The following is a 17,483-nucleotide window of genomic DNA, read 5'->3' as shown; positions in this document are numbered from 1 at the left end:
TGTTGGCTGAGAGAGGTGTGGGGTGGGGGGAGGAAGCATTAGGTAAAGGATAAAGAATATGCACAGAACAAAAGACTGTCCTGTGAATTAGAGACTTGAAGTGTTTCTGGGAAATACCGTTATTTACCCTCCCTGGAAAAGGACACCGTCCCTGGTTGGACAGTCAATATACAAGGTCCATTCCATCGCTCTTCTAATGGTAAGCAGAGGAGAAAGATTTTATGGTTAACTCCAGAAAAGTATCTATGAAATTTCCCCTTTGATAATTACCCCCAAGATCCCCAACACACATTTTCTTTGAGAAAGCACCATAATTCGTATTGAAGTTTCTACTCTGTGTCATGAACTCTGCCGACGCTTTAATACATTATTTCACTTAATTCTCACAATCACTTTTTGAGCAGGTATTCTTGCTTTACAAAACGGAGTATCAGAGAGTTCAAACAAAACAAAAACCCTACCCAAGATCTGGATCCAAACCCACGTCTTGCCCCAGGCAGCTTGACCAATGAAATGCGGATTAAGAAGTTAAATTCAGGGCTTCCCTGGTGGCGCAGTGGTTGAGAGTCCACCTGCCGATGCAGGGGACACGGGTTCGTGCCCCGGTCCGGGAGGATCCCACATGCCGCAGAGCGGCTGGGCCTGTGAGCCATGGCCGCTGAGCCTGCGCGTCCAGAGCCTGTGCTCCGCAACGGGAGAGACCACAACAGTGAGAAGAGGCCCGCGTACCACAAAAAAAGAAGGTAAATTCACCTTCCTTAATTTTAGAGACTAACAGCAATGGTTATCTGTGGACAAATTATGAGGAAGGGCTGTGGGTTTTGCGGAGTCATAGAAGGGAGATTATGACAGGAAACCAACAACTGGGAGCTTACTCATAATAAAAAAACTTTACAGTCTGGATGAATTATTCTTGAACACGTCTCAGTTTTAATATACAATCCAAGAATGTAAAATGCATTCTATAAAGGAAAGGAGAAACTTGTAGATAAAATATTTTGACCAAAGCACAGACACACAGGTGTGAGAAAGCAAGACTAGTTGTGGAGTTATCTAAGCTCAGCCTCCAACAGGACGGTATTCAATGCTGTGAATCCAGGAGGTCTCCAACGTTTCATGAGGGAAATGGGTACTTCCATCTCAAAATGGCCCCATCGGCACTCACGCTAACGATGTACTGATTTCCTGGACTTATCCGGATGCGGGTGATGTTGCCGCTGTGTCCCACCCCAACGTGAGTCACTTCACCCTCATTGTAATCCCAAACTTTGACAAGATGGTCATTTCCACCTGAAAATGACAAAGCAGTTACATGGCATTGCTGCAACAGAACAGAGAGAAAGTCCTGATTTTAAATTACTGGATCGTTTTCAATACATTCCCCATGTGCCGATTTAAAGGAAGAAAAACCTATCTTTATAAACACTCTTTTCCTTGATTATAAAAATCTAGATCTGTTGTAGTTAATTTGGGGGGGGAAAAAAGGTAAAGAGGTGACATCACCCTCGATCCCACCATCCAGAAAGAACCACTAGTAACATCTTGGTTTAGTTCCTTCCGGTCTTTTCTCTGTAAGTTACACAGATATACATCTGAATATGTGATTAGGATCATACCATGTCTAATTTTATATCATGCTTTACATAAATGTGTGTGTGAAACTTATTGATTTGGAACATTAACTGGTTACTGTCCGGAAGAATCCAAGAGGCTGCAAGAAATGGGACTGATGCTGTTGCAATGGGCACATTGTGTGGCAAATGCCCCCTGGAAATGCTGACCGAAAAGCCTGGCATTTAAGACTTCAGTCGGAAATAGCAGAGCAAGGCAGACTGGACAGCCCAGCCCACGTAAAGGCCCATTTCTTTCTTCCTTTCTTTTTTAATTAATTAATTTGTTTAAATTGAAGTATAATTGGTTTACAATGTTGTGTAAAGGCCCATTTCTTTCATCGCTGCCCACCACAGAAAAAGCACGCAGTGGAAGCTTAGGTTTATATTTGTACCCCTAAGGCTCGTGAGCAAATGTTTCCTCTCATTGAAATGTGGCTTCTGGATTTTTCTTTGCCAGCCACACCGGCTGCAGTGTTCAGGCCTGAATCTAACCACGTTGCCCTTTAGACCCTTTTGTGGTCACTTCCAGTTGCCTCCCGCCTGGGAGTTCCACCTTCCCATTTAAATAAGCTGGGCTCGGCTTTCTTCTCTTATCCCAGGACTGACCTGTGACAAAATGCACTCCTTCCACGGTGATATCCATGCCGTTGATGGCCCCGGACAAGGAACCTTCCAACTCTCTGATTACTGACCCATCAAACACTTCCCAGTAAGCAATCTGGAATTCAAGAAAGAAGCATGAGGCGGGGTTCAGCTCAGTGAAATCATCCACACGCATGCTAACAAAAGGAGGTTCTACTTTATATAGCAGACAGCAAAAATATACCCGGGATGATACACCAGCTGAAATTATAAATAGGCTAAAGCAGGGGGTGGAGAAATCATTTTAATATTTTTAGTAGTGGCTTTAAAATTTGCATTCAATTTAAAGAGGTGTTGATATGCTGGTAAACTGGATTGAGACAGAGAGTACTTTTGGTCAGATGGAGCAGATTGAGCCTGAAGGGAGCTGTAAAGGAGAGAAGAAAGCGGCCACTGCATCCACTTTCCCAATTCTGCTCTTAAGAGGAGGAAAGTGAAGCTTTCTTTAGGCCTGGCAGGAGGGGAAAGCATTTCCTTCCTCCAGCTTGGGGAATGAGCAGTTCTGGAAAATTCTGGAGACTGGGCCTTAAAAAGTGAGCTCTCACCGTGGCCGGCCCTCCCTCTTCCTCACCCCACCCTTATTCCAAACCTTCTCTTCTGCCTCAAAGCAACAGAACATTCCGCAGGGCTGGGTTTAAACAGAGATTGATCATATATTCCACCCGCATCCTCACCCCCCACCCCCCGCCCCCTCCTGGGCCAAGGAACTGGGTTAGGGGTGGAAAGGAGACAGGGGCTCAAGGAAGGAAGATTTTTCTCTGAATATACTGCTTTTATGCTTTTTGAACTTTGAACTTTGTAAATGTACAACCAATTCACAAATAAAATTTCTTTCTAGGGCTTCCCTGGTGGCGCAGTGGTTGAGAGTCCGCCTGCGGATGTGGGGGACACGGGTTCATGCCCCGGTCTGGGAAGATCCCACGTGCCGCGGAGCGGCTGGGCCCGTGAGCCATGGCCGCTGAGCCTGCGCATCCGGAGCCTGTGCTCCGCAACGGGAGAGGCCACAACGGTGAGAGGCCCGCGTACCACAAAAAAAAAAATTTCTTTCTAAACATAGAGCCCTTGACCAGGAATCAGGAGTGGGAACTTGGGTATTTCACCCAGAACTTTCTCTCTGTTTCATGTTGATGGCAACTTCCTGTGTTCCCGTCATTACGCCAGGAATCTGTATTCCTCTGAACTTAGCTAGAAATGGTGTATGCTATTTAAAATTTTTCTTTTCTTTTTATTTATTTATTTTGCTTTATAATTTCTATCGATGCTTGGTCACTTTAACAATAAAGTTCTGATTTCATAGTAAAAACATAAAGGAGTATGAAAGCATGCCCAAATCCTAGTTCCTCAGGAATCCCATCGATGTAAGTCATTGGTGCTTGATGACCAGCTTCCTTGACCAGGGAAGTCAAAGTGAGCCTCCCCTGGGCTTTCCCAAGTGTCCTCTCCTAGGAATGGTCTTCCCTGAGACCAAAGCATGGCTAGGTCCTCCTGGCACTCAGGCCTCAGCTCAAGTGCCACCTCCTTAAGGAGGCCTCGCTGACCATCCTTGCTAAAACAGCTTCCTTCTCCCAGCCATTATCCTATAGCCTGTTCTATATTTTTTTTAGCTCTTTCACCATCTCGTATCATCTTGTTCACTTATTACTCATTGCTCTTTCATGGACTCATTTACATGTGTACTATCCCATTCCATCCCTTCCCACCCAAAATTAATACAGAAGGTAGGTAAGCTCCATGACAGCAGGGACACTGTCATGTCCCCAGCACTTAGAGTAGTTTGACAGATTTATGATTTATGGTTGGAATATTCTGGTCAAAATTCAAATAAGAGGGAAATAGATTGTTTCAAGCCTCAAAAGCTGAAACCTAGAATATGGCAGATATCACACTAATTTAGAAACAATATGAACCGTCCATCAAAGCATTTATAGTGACGCGGTGATTAACTCCCTAATATCCATCCCACCCCAGTGCCAAGAGGAAGCCCACTTAGACCACAAGTCAAGCACAGGTTGGGGGATGGGCAGGCATAGGCCAGTTTGGGCGGATGAGACACAAAGAAACCTAACAACCTACAGAGACTGGAACACAGAGGCAGTTCTTCACGCCCTCCCAGAACATTCTGTCTGTGTCGGGCAGATCCCGGTTGGACCAGGAAGCATTCCTTGGGTTTTTATGACAAAGTGTCTCAGGCAGTCGTTCCCAATCACCTGGGAAGCTTAAACAGGAAAAAACCCCACTCCTAGATTCTAATTTGGGGGATGGAGGTGGGGAGGGAAGGTACCTTTTGTATTTTTCCCTCAATACTTTTAACTCCATTAACTTAGCCTGTATCTGGCAAAACAATAAATATGCAAACTCTTCTTCAATTATCTCAAAGTCATCTCAAAGTCTACATTAGGGGTATTCAAACCCAGTAATTGGATGTGCAGGTAATCAGGCCAAGATCTGGCTGATCCGATGTGGCTGGCAGGGTGGGAGACACCCCAGCTTCCTTGCCCTTCCATGTGTCTCTCTCCTGAAGCCTCCTGCTTGCTCCAAGGGGGAAATGTTCCCCCCCCAAATAATGGCCAATTTTCACTGAAGGACATGGACTCCCTAGCTTAAGAGATTTTTAATATATTGACGAAGTCGGGTGATGAGAGATGAGCTCTATTGTCATTCAATTTGAATTTAATCAAAGTGACAGCTCCCTTGGGCACGACACTTCCAGCCTTAGAAATGTCCTCATAATCAAAACCAGTACTTACTGAGTGTCCGCTCTGTGCCAGGCCCCCTGCTTTTAGCATCATATTCAATCATGACTTTAATCCCCACAGCAACTGCATGAGGTCAGTGGTGTCATCACTTCCATTTTGCAGAAAAGGAAGCAAAGGCACCCCAAAACGTTACGTAGCATTTCCAAACTGACACGGCGGATCACCAGCAAACCCATGGTTTGAACTGGCATGGCCTGACTCCAGAGCCTGTACCCTCAGCCACAAGGCGTCACTGCTCTTCTCTCGTACCAGAAAGACCTTGACTCTTACCTTTCTGTCTGTCCCGCTGGTGATGATCTGGAACTCTTCAGGGTGGTAACAAACACACTGGAATAAGGTGTTAGCCAGGATCATCTGATTCCTCCTAAGACGCCTGGAAAATAGATTCCAGAGCTGTGAAACGTGACTTTCTCTTCCTGAGAAACTTTACTTGGCTGCATTGGGTCTTCGTTGCTGCACGCGGGCTTTTCTCTAGTTGCAGTGAGTGGGGTCTACTCTTCTTTGCGGTGCGTGGGCTTCTCATGGCGGGGGCTTCTCTTTTTGTGGAGCACGGGCTCTAGGCGCACGGGCTTCAGTAGCTGTGGCTCACGGGCTCTAGAGCGCAGGCTCAGTAGTTGTGGCTCATGGGCTTAGTTGCTCCGCAGCATGTGGGATCTTCCCGGGCCAGGGCTCGAACCCGTGTCCCGTGCGTGGGCAGGCGGACTCTCAACCACTGCGCCACCGGGGAAGCCCTCTACCCTTTGTTTGAGTCTTCCCTTGAGTTCAATAAAATGCTGGGATTGAGTTCTGCATCACTTGGTCCTCCCCATCACTGGTACCTACACGAGGTCCCATATGATGCAGGTGCCGTCCGTGCTGGCCGTGACGCACTCCTCGTTGCTCTTCTTCACCCTGATACAGGACACGGAGGACTTGTGCTCCTTCAGGGCCTCCTCCAGCTTCTGGGTCTGGTGGCCTATTTGCCACACCCTCACCTGGAAGCCACAAAGCACAGGCTCTCAATTCCAGCTTGGGAATTTTTGAAGGGGGTTAAAAAAAAGTAAACGATTCCAAGAGCTTTCTCATCTCCTGGGCTGACTTGCTTTTTCTAATTCCCTGTCCTCATCTCAGTTGAGTGAGGTAGGGATGCCAAGTTGCAGGGCGGGAATATTCTTCCACGGAGCCAGGGAGATGCCCTACCAGGGAGCCTTCACCTGTTTTTACTTTAGGGCTGAGAAATATATCAGACACCCGCTGCTAAAACCAGTAATGCAGGGGCTGCTGCTAAACCGAGTGAAACAACATGTCTGCTCGTTTCTGCTGAGCACTGCTCTCAAAGTCCTGCCTCCATCAGGGAATCTCTTGGGTACCCAGAGCCATATTTAAACTTTCCCATCAGCTGCTGTCTCAATCATCTAAAATCAGTGGTTCTCAACTCCACGGAAGCCAACACCCAACTTTCAGTAACAAATATTGTCTAATATCCCTTTGCTATCTTGAAATGAAATGCAGAGGTGATACAACTACCTACACACAACATTTCAAAATGATGCCCCAGCTGTAATAAAAAGGGTAAGTAGAAAGGAAAGTTATTCGGTTCTACCAGCAGGTCCTGTAACGGATAAACGCTCTGTCACAACTATACTAGAGAACATAATAGTGTAGTCAGACGCTTCTTATAATGAACGTGTTGGACTTCTAAAACATAAGAAGAGCAGAAATTATTTTGTGTAAGTGATATAAGACTACAAAGGAGCCATAGTCTAGTTGAACACTAAACTGAAAACTAGTGTTGGGATCAGTGATAACAGACTAACTTATTTGCACCGGACAAGAGGGAAATAACCTTAAATGAAGTAAGAAAAACATGCAAAGACACTTTCTTAGTCAAGAAGATGAGGAAGCGTGAGGTTATCCCAAATGAGCCGGGCCATCTTCCTTGCTATGCTGTTCAAATAACTCAGTATGTCTTTTTTTTTTTTTTTTTTTTACGGTACGCGGGCCTCTCACTGTTGTGGCCTCTCCTGTTGCGGAGCACAGGCTCCGGACGCGCAGGCTCAGCGGCCGTGGCTCACGGGCCCAGCCGCTCCGCGGCACGTGGGATCTTCCCGGACCGGGGCACGAATCCGTGTCCCCTGCATCGGCAGGCGGACTCTCAACCACTGCGCCACCAGGGAAGCCCACTCAGTATGTCTTGACATGGGACAGGGTGATGACTATTGCCAGAGAAAACAAACAGATCCACAATCTTGAATGTATGGAGGCAGGCAGTGGCTCTCTAGCCAGGGTGAGATGCAGATGTTCTAGCCAGTGTGGTGTGGGCACCAGCCAAACAGCACAGGACTGGAGCCTTGGATGTGCCGGCCATTAGCTGGGGGATGGCAGGGAGGTTTGGGTATAAACTCAGGTAACGGCCAATGAAAGTGGAAATAAAATACTTAAGAGTACCTTAGCAACCCCGGGATTCAGACCGGTGCACCCCTGCGGACCAGCAGCCCTGGTCTCTAGTACTTACAAAGACCTTGAAGACTATGTTCTTGGAAGAAAAGGTCTGGAGTAGCTGTGGGGAATGGGAGCGGGCATTGTGAAAAGACTGCTGATCAGGGCTGGGGGCGACGAATCTGTTTTGTGCGATTCCCTCCTGTAACCCTCCTCAGCAAGGTCGATGCCCCCAAAGGCTGAGGGAGCAAGTAAGGATGTTGTGGGTGTTAGCAACAGCGTGGCTGAAGGCATGAGGGCAGGGAACAGAGCCGCGAGGGTGATAATGGGCAGAGAGCAGGGGGATGGTCTAGGACAAGTATGTCTGTGGAGCATCTGCACGGTTTAGTCCACATGGAGATGTGCTCTGAACGTGGAACGCACACCAGATTCTGAAGACTTCGTACAAAATAAAGAGTGTAAAAAAACATCTCACTAATTGGAGTATTGCTATCTTCACTTTATACTTTACTTTTACAGGAAACTGAAGCACAGAGAGGTTCAAGAACACACCCTAGGTCACACAGCTGGGAAGTGGCAGAAGTGAAATCGGAGCCCAGGCAGTGTGGCCCCAGAACCCAAACATTCAGCCACTAACAGGTTTGATCCAAACTCTGCCAAAGGCTACGTGAAGATGCTGTACCTTTCTTCTCCCTAAAAAGATGTTTTAGGCTCCTTGAAATGATGGAACGAAAAGGTCGGGTGTAATAATTTTGAAATGATGGTCGAAGCATCTGGGTAGATGAAAGAATCAATTCTAAAAATAGCATCTCCTTTAAAAGATAAGATAAAGACAATTTATATAACTGGTTTTTGAAGGAGAAAAAAAAATGTATTCTAAAACTCTGGCAAAACACCAACTTGGATTCCTAGCTCAATTCCCTGTAGAATGATTTCATGTCTGTATCCTAAATGTCCTTTCTGGGAGCAAAAATATTGATATGTGTATTTATATTATTAGAACTTTAATTTATGAGGTATTTCAGAGTTTCATCAAAAATCTTAATTTGGTCCTGCCTGATTCCTAGTACAGGTGAAAAAATCAAATTAGTGGCCTGCTATGAGGCAGTTGCTCTAAACCAAGGGCTATTTTAAAAAGATTCTGCCTTGGAGAATAATACCTCCCCTTCCCCACCGCCGCTGATGACCCTTTTACAGTCACTGGTGGTGGCGATGGCCGTCACTCCAATCCTGTGGGCGTTGTTAATGACGTACATCAGCCGGCCTGTCTCTGGGGCAAAGGCTCGGATCTTACCGTCGTCCCACGCTGGCACGAAAGGGAAACAAAGGCAGGCAGGATGAGTATACTCATGGTCTCTGCAGACTGCGGCTCTCTTAAATCATAAGTGAGAGACAGGACTGGGGGCAGTGGTGGTGATGGAGGGAAGAGGCCGATCTCCCACCAGCTGCCAGGAATCCTAGCCCCCTTTGCCCTGATTCCCCAAACTGGCCACGCCTCCTGAGGGAAATGAGCGACTTGCCTTAGTTGAACCTGCCTCCAGGTGGGCCCCATCCCAGGAGAGAGAAGCGGGAGGCCAGCTCCCACCTCTCCCATGAGCCACACAACCTGCACATTCAAGCGGCTGGTTGATCATGCCTCTGGGATGCAGAACTTAACACCTGCAAATAAACGTTGCCTTCCCACCCCTCGCCCCCACTTTAAACCTGACGCTTCTTCTCCCACTCCCATCATCTTCCCCGTCTCCAAAAAAGTCGCCACCACCCAACCAGCTGCTCGAGCCAAGAACTTCAGAGCCATCCTTGATTCCTCTCTGTGCCATCCACCCAACCCAACCCAACCTCCAATCCATCACAAGTCCCATCAGCATTACAATCTGAACACAGTAAATCTGGCCACGTCTCAACCCTTCCCCTGGGACCACCTTTGTCCAAGCCACCAGCACCTCTCTCCTGGATTATTATAACAGCTTTCTCCCTAGCCTGAGACTCGCCCTCCTGCAATCAATTATTTATGCAGGGGCCAGGGTGAACTTCTTAAAATCATGTCACCTCCTTGATGAAGAACTTTCAAAAAGCTTTTCCCCACTGCACTTACAATGAAAACCAGCTCCTTAATTCTCTAGAGTAACTAGTCTCTGCTCCCTCCCTACCCCTTCAATTTCTTCTACTACTACTCTCCCTCAACCCTGACCCCAACCTTACCCTCTAAGCTTCAGACACACTGGTCCTCTTTCTATCCCTCAAACACACCAAGTAATTTCCCACCTCAGGGCCTTTGCACTTGCTGTTCCCTCTTCCTGCTGTGCTCTTCACCCAGCTTTTCACCTGGCTGGTTGCCCCTCATCACCTCCAGCATCAGCTCTGGACCTTAGCAATTTTAAATAGGATGCTCAAGGTGGATCCCATTTCAGCCAAGATTCAAGACGGTGAGGTGGTGAGGAAATGAGTCATGGGGCTCTCTGGGGAAAGAACATTCCAGGCAGACTGAACAGCTATAGCAAAGGCCCTATGTGTAGCATAGGAAGAGCAAAGAAGCACGTATGGCTCGGGGGGCTGAGCAGTAAGAGACAAAGTCAGAGGTAAGAAGGTGGGGCTGGGGGGGAGAGAAGTCAGGGGGGACCTTGCAGGCAATTGCAGGGACTTTGTCTTTTTTTTTTAATTAATTAATTTATTTATTTATTATTTTTGGCTGTGTTGGGTCTTCGTCTCTGCGCGAGGGCTTTCTCTAGTTGCGGCGAGCGGGGGCCACTCTTCATCGCGGTGCGCGGGCCTCTCACTGTCACGGCCTCTCTTGTTGCGGAGCACAGGCTCCAGACGCGCAGGCTCAGGGGTTGTGGCTCACGGGCCTAGTTGCTCCGCGGCATGTGGGATCTTCCCAGACCAGAGCTCGAACCCGTGTCCCCTGCATTGGCAGGCAGACTCTCAACCACTGCGCCACCAGGGAAGCCCTGTCTTTTATTTTCAAAAAGGAAAGGACCGTTGAGCCCTAGAAATGGCACGATCTGACTTACATTTTAAAGAGTTTTCTGGCATCTGTGTTGAGAGCAGATCGGGGGAGAAGAGTAATGGGCAAGAGCAGAGCAGGGAGTCCTGGTAGGAAGCTTCTAGAATAATCTAGGCGAGAGAAGGTGGTGGCTGAGACGAGGGTGGAGATGATGAGATGGATGGGATCTTGGATATACTCTGAAGGGGGAGCCATTGGGGGGAAGTGGGGGTGGGGTATTAGAGGAAAAGAGCAGGTGATGGGGACTCCAAGATTCTTGACCCCGGGGTTTGTTAGTTCTAAGTGTAATGTAAGCCAAGAGCTTCCGGTGACCGCTCTGTGGAGAAGACACGCCCCAGGGGAGACTCCAACACGAGGAGACAGAACCAAGAAAAGAGGGGATGAGATGGGTTTTATTTTATTTTATTTATTATTATTTTTTTGGGGGGGCTGTGTCGCAGCATGTGGGATCTTAGTTCTCCAGCCAGGGATCAAACCCCTGCCCCCGGCAGTGGAAGCGCAGAGTCCTAACCACTGGACTGCCAGGGAAGTCTCCTGATATCACTGTTTAAATAGCTGCCCCTAAAGACCCACTTGACTTTTCATTCATGTGAACCAGTGAATTCACTTTTGACCACTGGGGAAATCTGTATACGGATTGAACATAAACAATATTAAGAAATTAGGATTTTATAGGAAAATATTTTTAGAGATGCATACTGATTTAGAATATCATGGTGTCTACAATTTATGTTAAAATACTTTGGCATTGGGCTTCCCCGGTGGCACAGTGGTTGAGAGTCCGCCTGCCGATGCAGGGGGCACGGGTTCGTGCCCCGGTCCGGGAAGATCCCACATGCCGCGGAGCGGCTGCGCCCGTGAGCCATGGCCGCCGAGCCTGCGCGTCCAGAGCCTGTGCTCCGCAATGGGAGAGGCCACAACAGTGAGAGGCCCGCGTACAGCAAAAAAAAAACAAAAAAACTTTGGCATCACATAATCAACTGAATTAAAAATAAATTCCCTTGGAGCTATAACTTAGTTTAAGTAGTTTTTAATCTCTTGAACAAAAAAAGGGTTCTCACTCAAGTGCCCCGGACTCGCTAAGGCCTCAAATCCACTTTGTAAATGATTCACTGAATTTCCTTGCTAGAGAGAAAGCAACATGCTCTATGCAGCAGCGTGGGGGAAGAGAGATTGCTGCTTGGTAATTCCTAACTCAGAAGGGATCCCAGCTGGACGGGAATTCCAAAGAGAGGCTAGATGAGAAGCAAGTGGACAGCGGGAGGCTGTTCCAGGTCATCCCCATGTCGCGCCTGGTAGGATAAGAATGACGAGAACCGAAGCCACAGCCGGAGCCCGAAGCCAAACCCTGGCACACCGACCTTACCGGAAATGATGCTCTTGCCGTCCCTCATGAAATCTATGCCACGGCAGGTCATGTTGGGCACAGTGATCCGTAGCAGCTCCCTGTTGGACAGCGTGTGCCACACCCGGATGTCCTTCTTGGCACAGGTGGCAAAGAGCTCAGCGGTGCCACTGCAAAGAAGCCACCAAGAGGATAAGGGATGAAGCCATACGAGATGCACAGTGTTTCTCCGGTGCCGGTCTGACACTAAAATGGCCTTCACGAGGATGGAGGGAAGGACGCCTTTAGACACCTGTTATCTCAAGCTTGAGGGTCTTACAGATTTTTTGTGTAAAGTGGCATGTGATGCCCTCAAACCACCTGTGGACAATCTTTCATAGTCTTGGGACTTCCCTGGCAGTCCAGCAGTTAGGACTCTGCAATTCCATTGCAGGGGGCACGGGTTCAAACCCCGGTCGGGGAACTAAGATCCTGCAAACCATGCGGTGTGGCCAAAAAAAAAAAAAAAAATCTTTCATAGTCTTTTTTCTTACGAAGGGTTGGGACAAAGTTGCTCAAAAGGAAAATGCCAATTTAAAAGTCTTTCAGTGTCCTGTTGATCGCAAGTAACACATGAGAAGAAATACATCTGTGGAATATTTATATTAAAAGAGACTAAACAAACCTTTTCCTGTAAAGGAGACAATCTTGTTAAAATTTCAAAGAAGAAAACGACAAGGGTTCTAGAATTCATGTTTGCAGACAACCCAAAATACTTCTTTGTTTAGTTATGAGAAAATATGAGATTGTGAACAAGGAAGAAAAACCCATAGTAATTGGTCTGTTGGGTTTTTTCCCCCCAATGGACAACTCGTAAATATAATGAAAAATGTCCAAAAAATTACAGATTATTCCAATTTGAGAAAAAGGAGTCATACCAGGGTACAATAAAGACCATCTGCTTTATAAGTATGCATTTCTAGGGACTTCCCTGGTGGTCCAGTGGTTAAGACTCCCCGCTTCCACTGCAGGGGGCAAGGTTCCATCCCTGGCTGGGGGAACTAAATTCCCACATGCCACAGGGCATGTCCAGAAAAATAAAGTATGCATTTCTAGCTAAAGTCCTTGTGGAGACTGGGCTTTTAGATTTAAATACCTCTCAAGAAATTCCTACCTATCAGCAAAAGCACATCCATAAAAAGAGAGTCCCTCTCTCTTAGGTTAAGATCTACTCACTTTGGAATGAATGGAAAAATAAGTGGATCATTTCCACATATTTAGCTTTAGGACTCAGAGGTAAAATTATGATGCTGGACTACCACCTAGAAACAGCAAGCTCTGGGACTCTCCTGGTGGTCCAGAGGTTAAGACTCCACGCTCCCAATGCAGGGGGCCCGGCTGGGTTCGATCCTTGGTCAGGGAACTTGATCCGGCATGCATGCCACAACTAAGACCCGGCACAGCCAAATAAAATAAATAAATAATTTTTTTTTTTAAAAAAAGAAACAGCAAGTGCTGGAACAGGAGAGCAGGGGCTCCTTGCTCCTGCCAATTCTGATTAGCAGAGATCAAATCAAGCCGACGTTAGAGTGGTAATATTTATTGAAATAAGAAATGTTTTATGTCAGACACTGCCTTCAGTGAATGAGCTCCTCCTTGGGGGAACATGAGCTCTTTTTTTTTCTTTCTAATTCATTTATTTATTTTTGGCTGTGTTGCGTCTTCGTTGCTGCTCGTGGGCTTTCTCTAGTTGCGGCGAGCGGGGGCTACCCTTCGTTGCGGTGCGTGGGCTTCTCATTGCTGTGGCTTCTCTTGTTGCGGAACATGGGCTCTAGGCATGAGGGCTCAGTAGTTGTGGCGCGTGGGCTCTAGAGTGCAGGCTCGGTAGTTGTGGCGCACAGGTTTAGTTGCTCCGCGGCATGTGGGATCTTTCCGGACCATGGCTCGAACCCGTGTCCCCTGCATTGGCAGGTGGATTCTTAACCACTGTACCACCAGGGAAGTCCCAACATGAGCTCTTAAAGAAGCATATGGACTCCTATGAAAATCAAGTATCATGGAATGAATCTACCTAGAGAACTTTCCAAATTCTCTCTCCCCGAGATGGACAGTCCACTTCCTCAGGAATTAAGCCTAGTCCAAAAACGTCCTGAGCTTAGGATCTGAGAGATTAAGTTCCAAATTGATTGGATCAAGATGGTACACTAAGTATGTGTGCTCCTTCCCACCCACCTAAAATCCCACTCCTGGGGAGTTCCCTGGCGGTCCAGTGGTTAGGACTCAGAGCTTTCACTGCCGTGGCCCGGGTTCAATCCCTGGTCACGGAACTAAGATCCCACAAGCTGCATGGCACAGTCAAAAAAATAAAATAAAATAAAATCCTACTCCTGGGCATATATCCAGAAACATACGCTTGTGATGTTGGAGCAGTGAAGTGGTCACACAAACTTCCCACAGATAACGTTTATAAAAGCCAGATAAAATGAACAACAATAAGAACCAAAAATCCTGAAGACGGGGCTTCCCTGGTGGCACAGTGGTTAAGAATCCGCCTGCCAATGCAGGGGACACGGGTTCGAGCCCTGGTCCGGGAAGATCCCACATGAGGCGGAGCAACTAAGCCCGTGCACCACAACTGCTGAGCCTGCACTCTAGAGCCCACGAGCCACAGCTACTGAAACCCGCGAACCTAGAGCCCGTGCTCCGCAACAACAGAAACCACCGCAAGAGAAGCCCATGCACCGCAACGAAGAGTAGCTCTCCGCAGCTAGAGAAAGCCCGCGCGCAGCAACGAAGACCCAACGCAGCCATAAATCCATAAATAAATAAATGTATTTATTAAAAAAGAAAAAAGAAATGCAGGGACTTCCCTGGCGGTCCAGTGGTTGAGACCCTGCGCTTCCACCGCAGAGGGTGTGGGTTCGATTCCTGGCTGGGGAAGTAAGATCTTACATGCCGTGGGGTGCAACAAAAAATTAATTAATTAAAATTTAAAAACTGCCCAAATTACTGTGTGCCAGCTGAATTCTACATGTAGGGGGGAACCTCAAAAGGAAGAAAAAGCAGGCAGAGACCAGAGAGGATATACTATTTTTCTTTTTAAAAATTCTATTGTTTTTTTTCTTTCTTTTTTTAATTTTAAGATTCTGTTTTTGAGGACAGAGCTCATGGGATCGATTTGAGCGTTTTTTTTAAACCTTTTTAAGAGAGTTTTTTACCTTTTTACCTTTAGCTGAGCACAGTACATTCATCAACTGTGCTCAGTTTGGGAGGCTGAAAGCTGAACCTTATAGGCTTAAAGTGACTGCTAGTGTGTTTCTTTGGGGGATATAAAATGTTCTAAAATTAGATTATGGTGATGGTTGCACAACTCTGTAAATATGCCCCTAGAAAAACCATTGAACTGTACACTCTAATGGGTGAACTTTATGATATGTAACTTATATTTCAATAGAGCTGTTAAAAAAAAAAGAAAAAATGTACAAAACCTAAATAAAGACTCCATAAGAAATTGAAAAGGTATTTAAAAACTTACCCTTACTAAAGGTCCTTACTAAAGGACCAAATAATTTTACAGATTGATTCTACCAAGCTCCTTAGAAAAAGAGAGGAAAAGTGATACAGAAAGGAAATGACCAGTTTTCAAATAAAGATTCACCTAATGGGAGGCACCAGCTATTTTCACTAATAGAAATATTTGGGAGAACCTAATCACAAAGACTCATGGAACCAAAACTACATTTTGTGATCTTAAGGATCAAGTTTTCAAAGAGAGTCTTGCTACCTATAGAACAATGACTTCGAGTTTTGTAAATTCAAGTGAAACACCGAGGAAGTTCAGAGCAAAAACTGTGACCAACCTCATGGAACAAATCTCACCAAAGACAAAAGAGGTCTCAAATTCAAATAATGGCAAACTCTGACTGTAGCTCTTTTTGATATTAAAACCGCTGATGGTTATTTGTTTCACTGGGTTTGTGAGGGATTTACCAAGATATACAGCAACGAGATCCAGAAGAACTCAATCTTATGACCACTGCCATCGAGCATGCCAAATCTGGAAGACCCAAGAGGTGCAAATAAATGACTCGAAAGATGTTTGAAAAAAGGCACTACTAAGCTTTTCTCCAGACAGCAGTGGGAAAACATAGGAAAGTTTGGCCAGTCTGTTCACCATTTCCATGATGGATTTATTAGAAAAGCCAACATTCTAAAGAGGCCCAAATTTGAATTATGAAATGAAGGTAGCTGCTTGGTAAAGGCAATAGAAAGCCTATTAAAATAATTCGCTACAATAGAAAAATTTCAGGAGAAAAAATAATTTATTATGACTTATCATGATGGATTATGTTAGTTGGTATTGAAAGTATATTAATAAAGTTACATGTCCTTACACACAGCACCAAATCTCCACATTATCATTTTTACTGTCTTCTACTTACAATGGAAAGACGATGTCCTCAACAGCTTCAAAGTGACAAGTTATAATGAGAGTCTCTTTGAAATCTGTGAAGTTGACACGATAAATGTGTGACTCTTCTGTTCCTACAAAGAACTGGTGTCCTTCCCCTCGAAGTGTGATAGAAGTGATGCCACCTTGTAACTGGATTTTCCTTTAAGGAGAAGCAAAAGGAGAAGCAGATTTCCTCAATCGGTGAGTATTTATTAACTGTCCGAAGCATTACAGAGGACACATATCAGGTGTGTGACCTGGGACATGCCTTTGAGGAGGTGGCATAGTTGGAAAGGCAGGGGTACAGGGTTGCAGCTGGAGATAACGGAGGTAACCCCACATGAGCCCATACAGGGCAGCTGAGAAACACTGACCCTTGGCATCTGGGCTGCAAAGAATACAGGGTGCTAGTGTTCCCAGGGCTACAGGGGCAAGGCCAGGACCTCTGACCCCCAGCTGTCTGTACAAGCATCCGAGTTCCCTTTCTAACCTCCATGACCTCTCCTGAGGGCTGCTTCCTCAATCTACAAACCCAAGGAGAAGGAAATCACAGTATCCAATTTGAGCCTTGCTGGCACACAAGGTTATCCTGGAGACATTTACAGCACCGACCCTGTAATAATTACTTTGAGTCTAATTATCTTCATTACAATGGGTCCATTTGTGTATTAAAAACAAGGGGTTAAAAAATGAAAGGGTTAATTTCCTATACTCACTTCATGGATCCAGAGTCTACCCAACACTGCTCTGAAGTTGCCTCCCCCTTTTTTTATTCTCCTTCATACAAACACAAAACTGGTCCCAATATATTCTCCATAAGACCTACACTGAGCACTGAATTTAAAGTTGCAACCTGTCCCGTCTGCTTCAAAACCTAACCCCCCTTCTCCACAAGCTACTCATTTATCCCCATGGTACTCATCACTCTCTAATACCATGTACTTTACTTGTTTATTTTGTTTATTATTTATTGTCATCTCCCTCCTGCTGGAACGTAGACTCCATGAGGGTAGGGATGGTTTTTTTCCTTCTTTTTTCTTTGCTTTATTCATTGATTTCCCAAGCACCTAAGATAGTGCCTGGCACATAGCAGCGCTCAATACAGATTCATCTGCATGAAAACAGGTGATACTCGTTTCTCCAACGTATATCCATATACATAGAGCTCAGAGGCCACGTGGAGCGTGTCTAGGGGTATCTGGCTTCTGTTGAAGCTAAGTTCAAGAGCTGCCTCTGCTCCTCTGGGATGTGTCTTTCCATCCCAACAAGATCA

The 17,483-nt window shown here is 46.1% G+C and overlaps 1 protein-coding gene across 2 annotated transcripts in view; it reads right to left on the bottom strand.

Moving 5' to 3' along the window:
• Positions 1–1,114: 1,114 nt before the first annotated feature.
• The window catches only part of CFAP52 (cilia and flagella associated protein 52), a 33,438-nt gene continuing 17,069 nt past the window's right edge, over positions 1,115–17,483 (bottom strand). For both annotated transcript variants that reach the window (XM_024748464.1, XM_024748465.1), the window contains 7 exons: positions 16,200–16,370; positions 11,800–11,948; positions 8,590–8,735; positions 5,834–5,985; positions 5,282–5,384; positions 2,220–2,331; positions 1,115–1,290 (listed from right to left, as the gene is read on the bottom strand). In XM_024748464.1, the coding sequence (XP_024604232.1) occupies positions 1,115–1,290; positions 2,220–2,331; positions 5,282–5,384; positions 5,834–5,985; positions 8,590–8,735; positions 11,800–11,948; positions 16,200–16,370 (1,009 nt within the window). The remainder of the gene's footprint in view (positions 1,291–2,219; positions 2,332–5,281; positions 5,385–5,833; positions 5,986–8,589; positions 8,736–11,799; positions 11,949–16,199; positions 16,371–17,483) is intronic.

This window comes from Neophocaena asiaeorientalis, unplaced genomic scaffold (assembly GCF_003031525.2).
Source record: "Neophocaena asiaeorientalis asiaeorientalis breed wild unplaced genomic scaffold, Neophocaena_asiaeorientalis_V1.1 scaffold543, whole genome shotgun sequence".
NCBI lineage: Eukaryota > Metazoa > Chordata > Mammalia > Artiodactyla > Phocoenidae > Neophocaena > Neophocaena asiaeorientalis.
The sequence above is the reverse complement of the archived record's forward strand: the minus strand, read 5'-3'. Positions and strand labels throughout refer to the sequence as shown.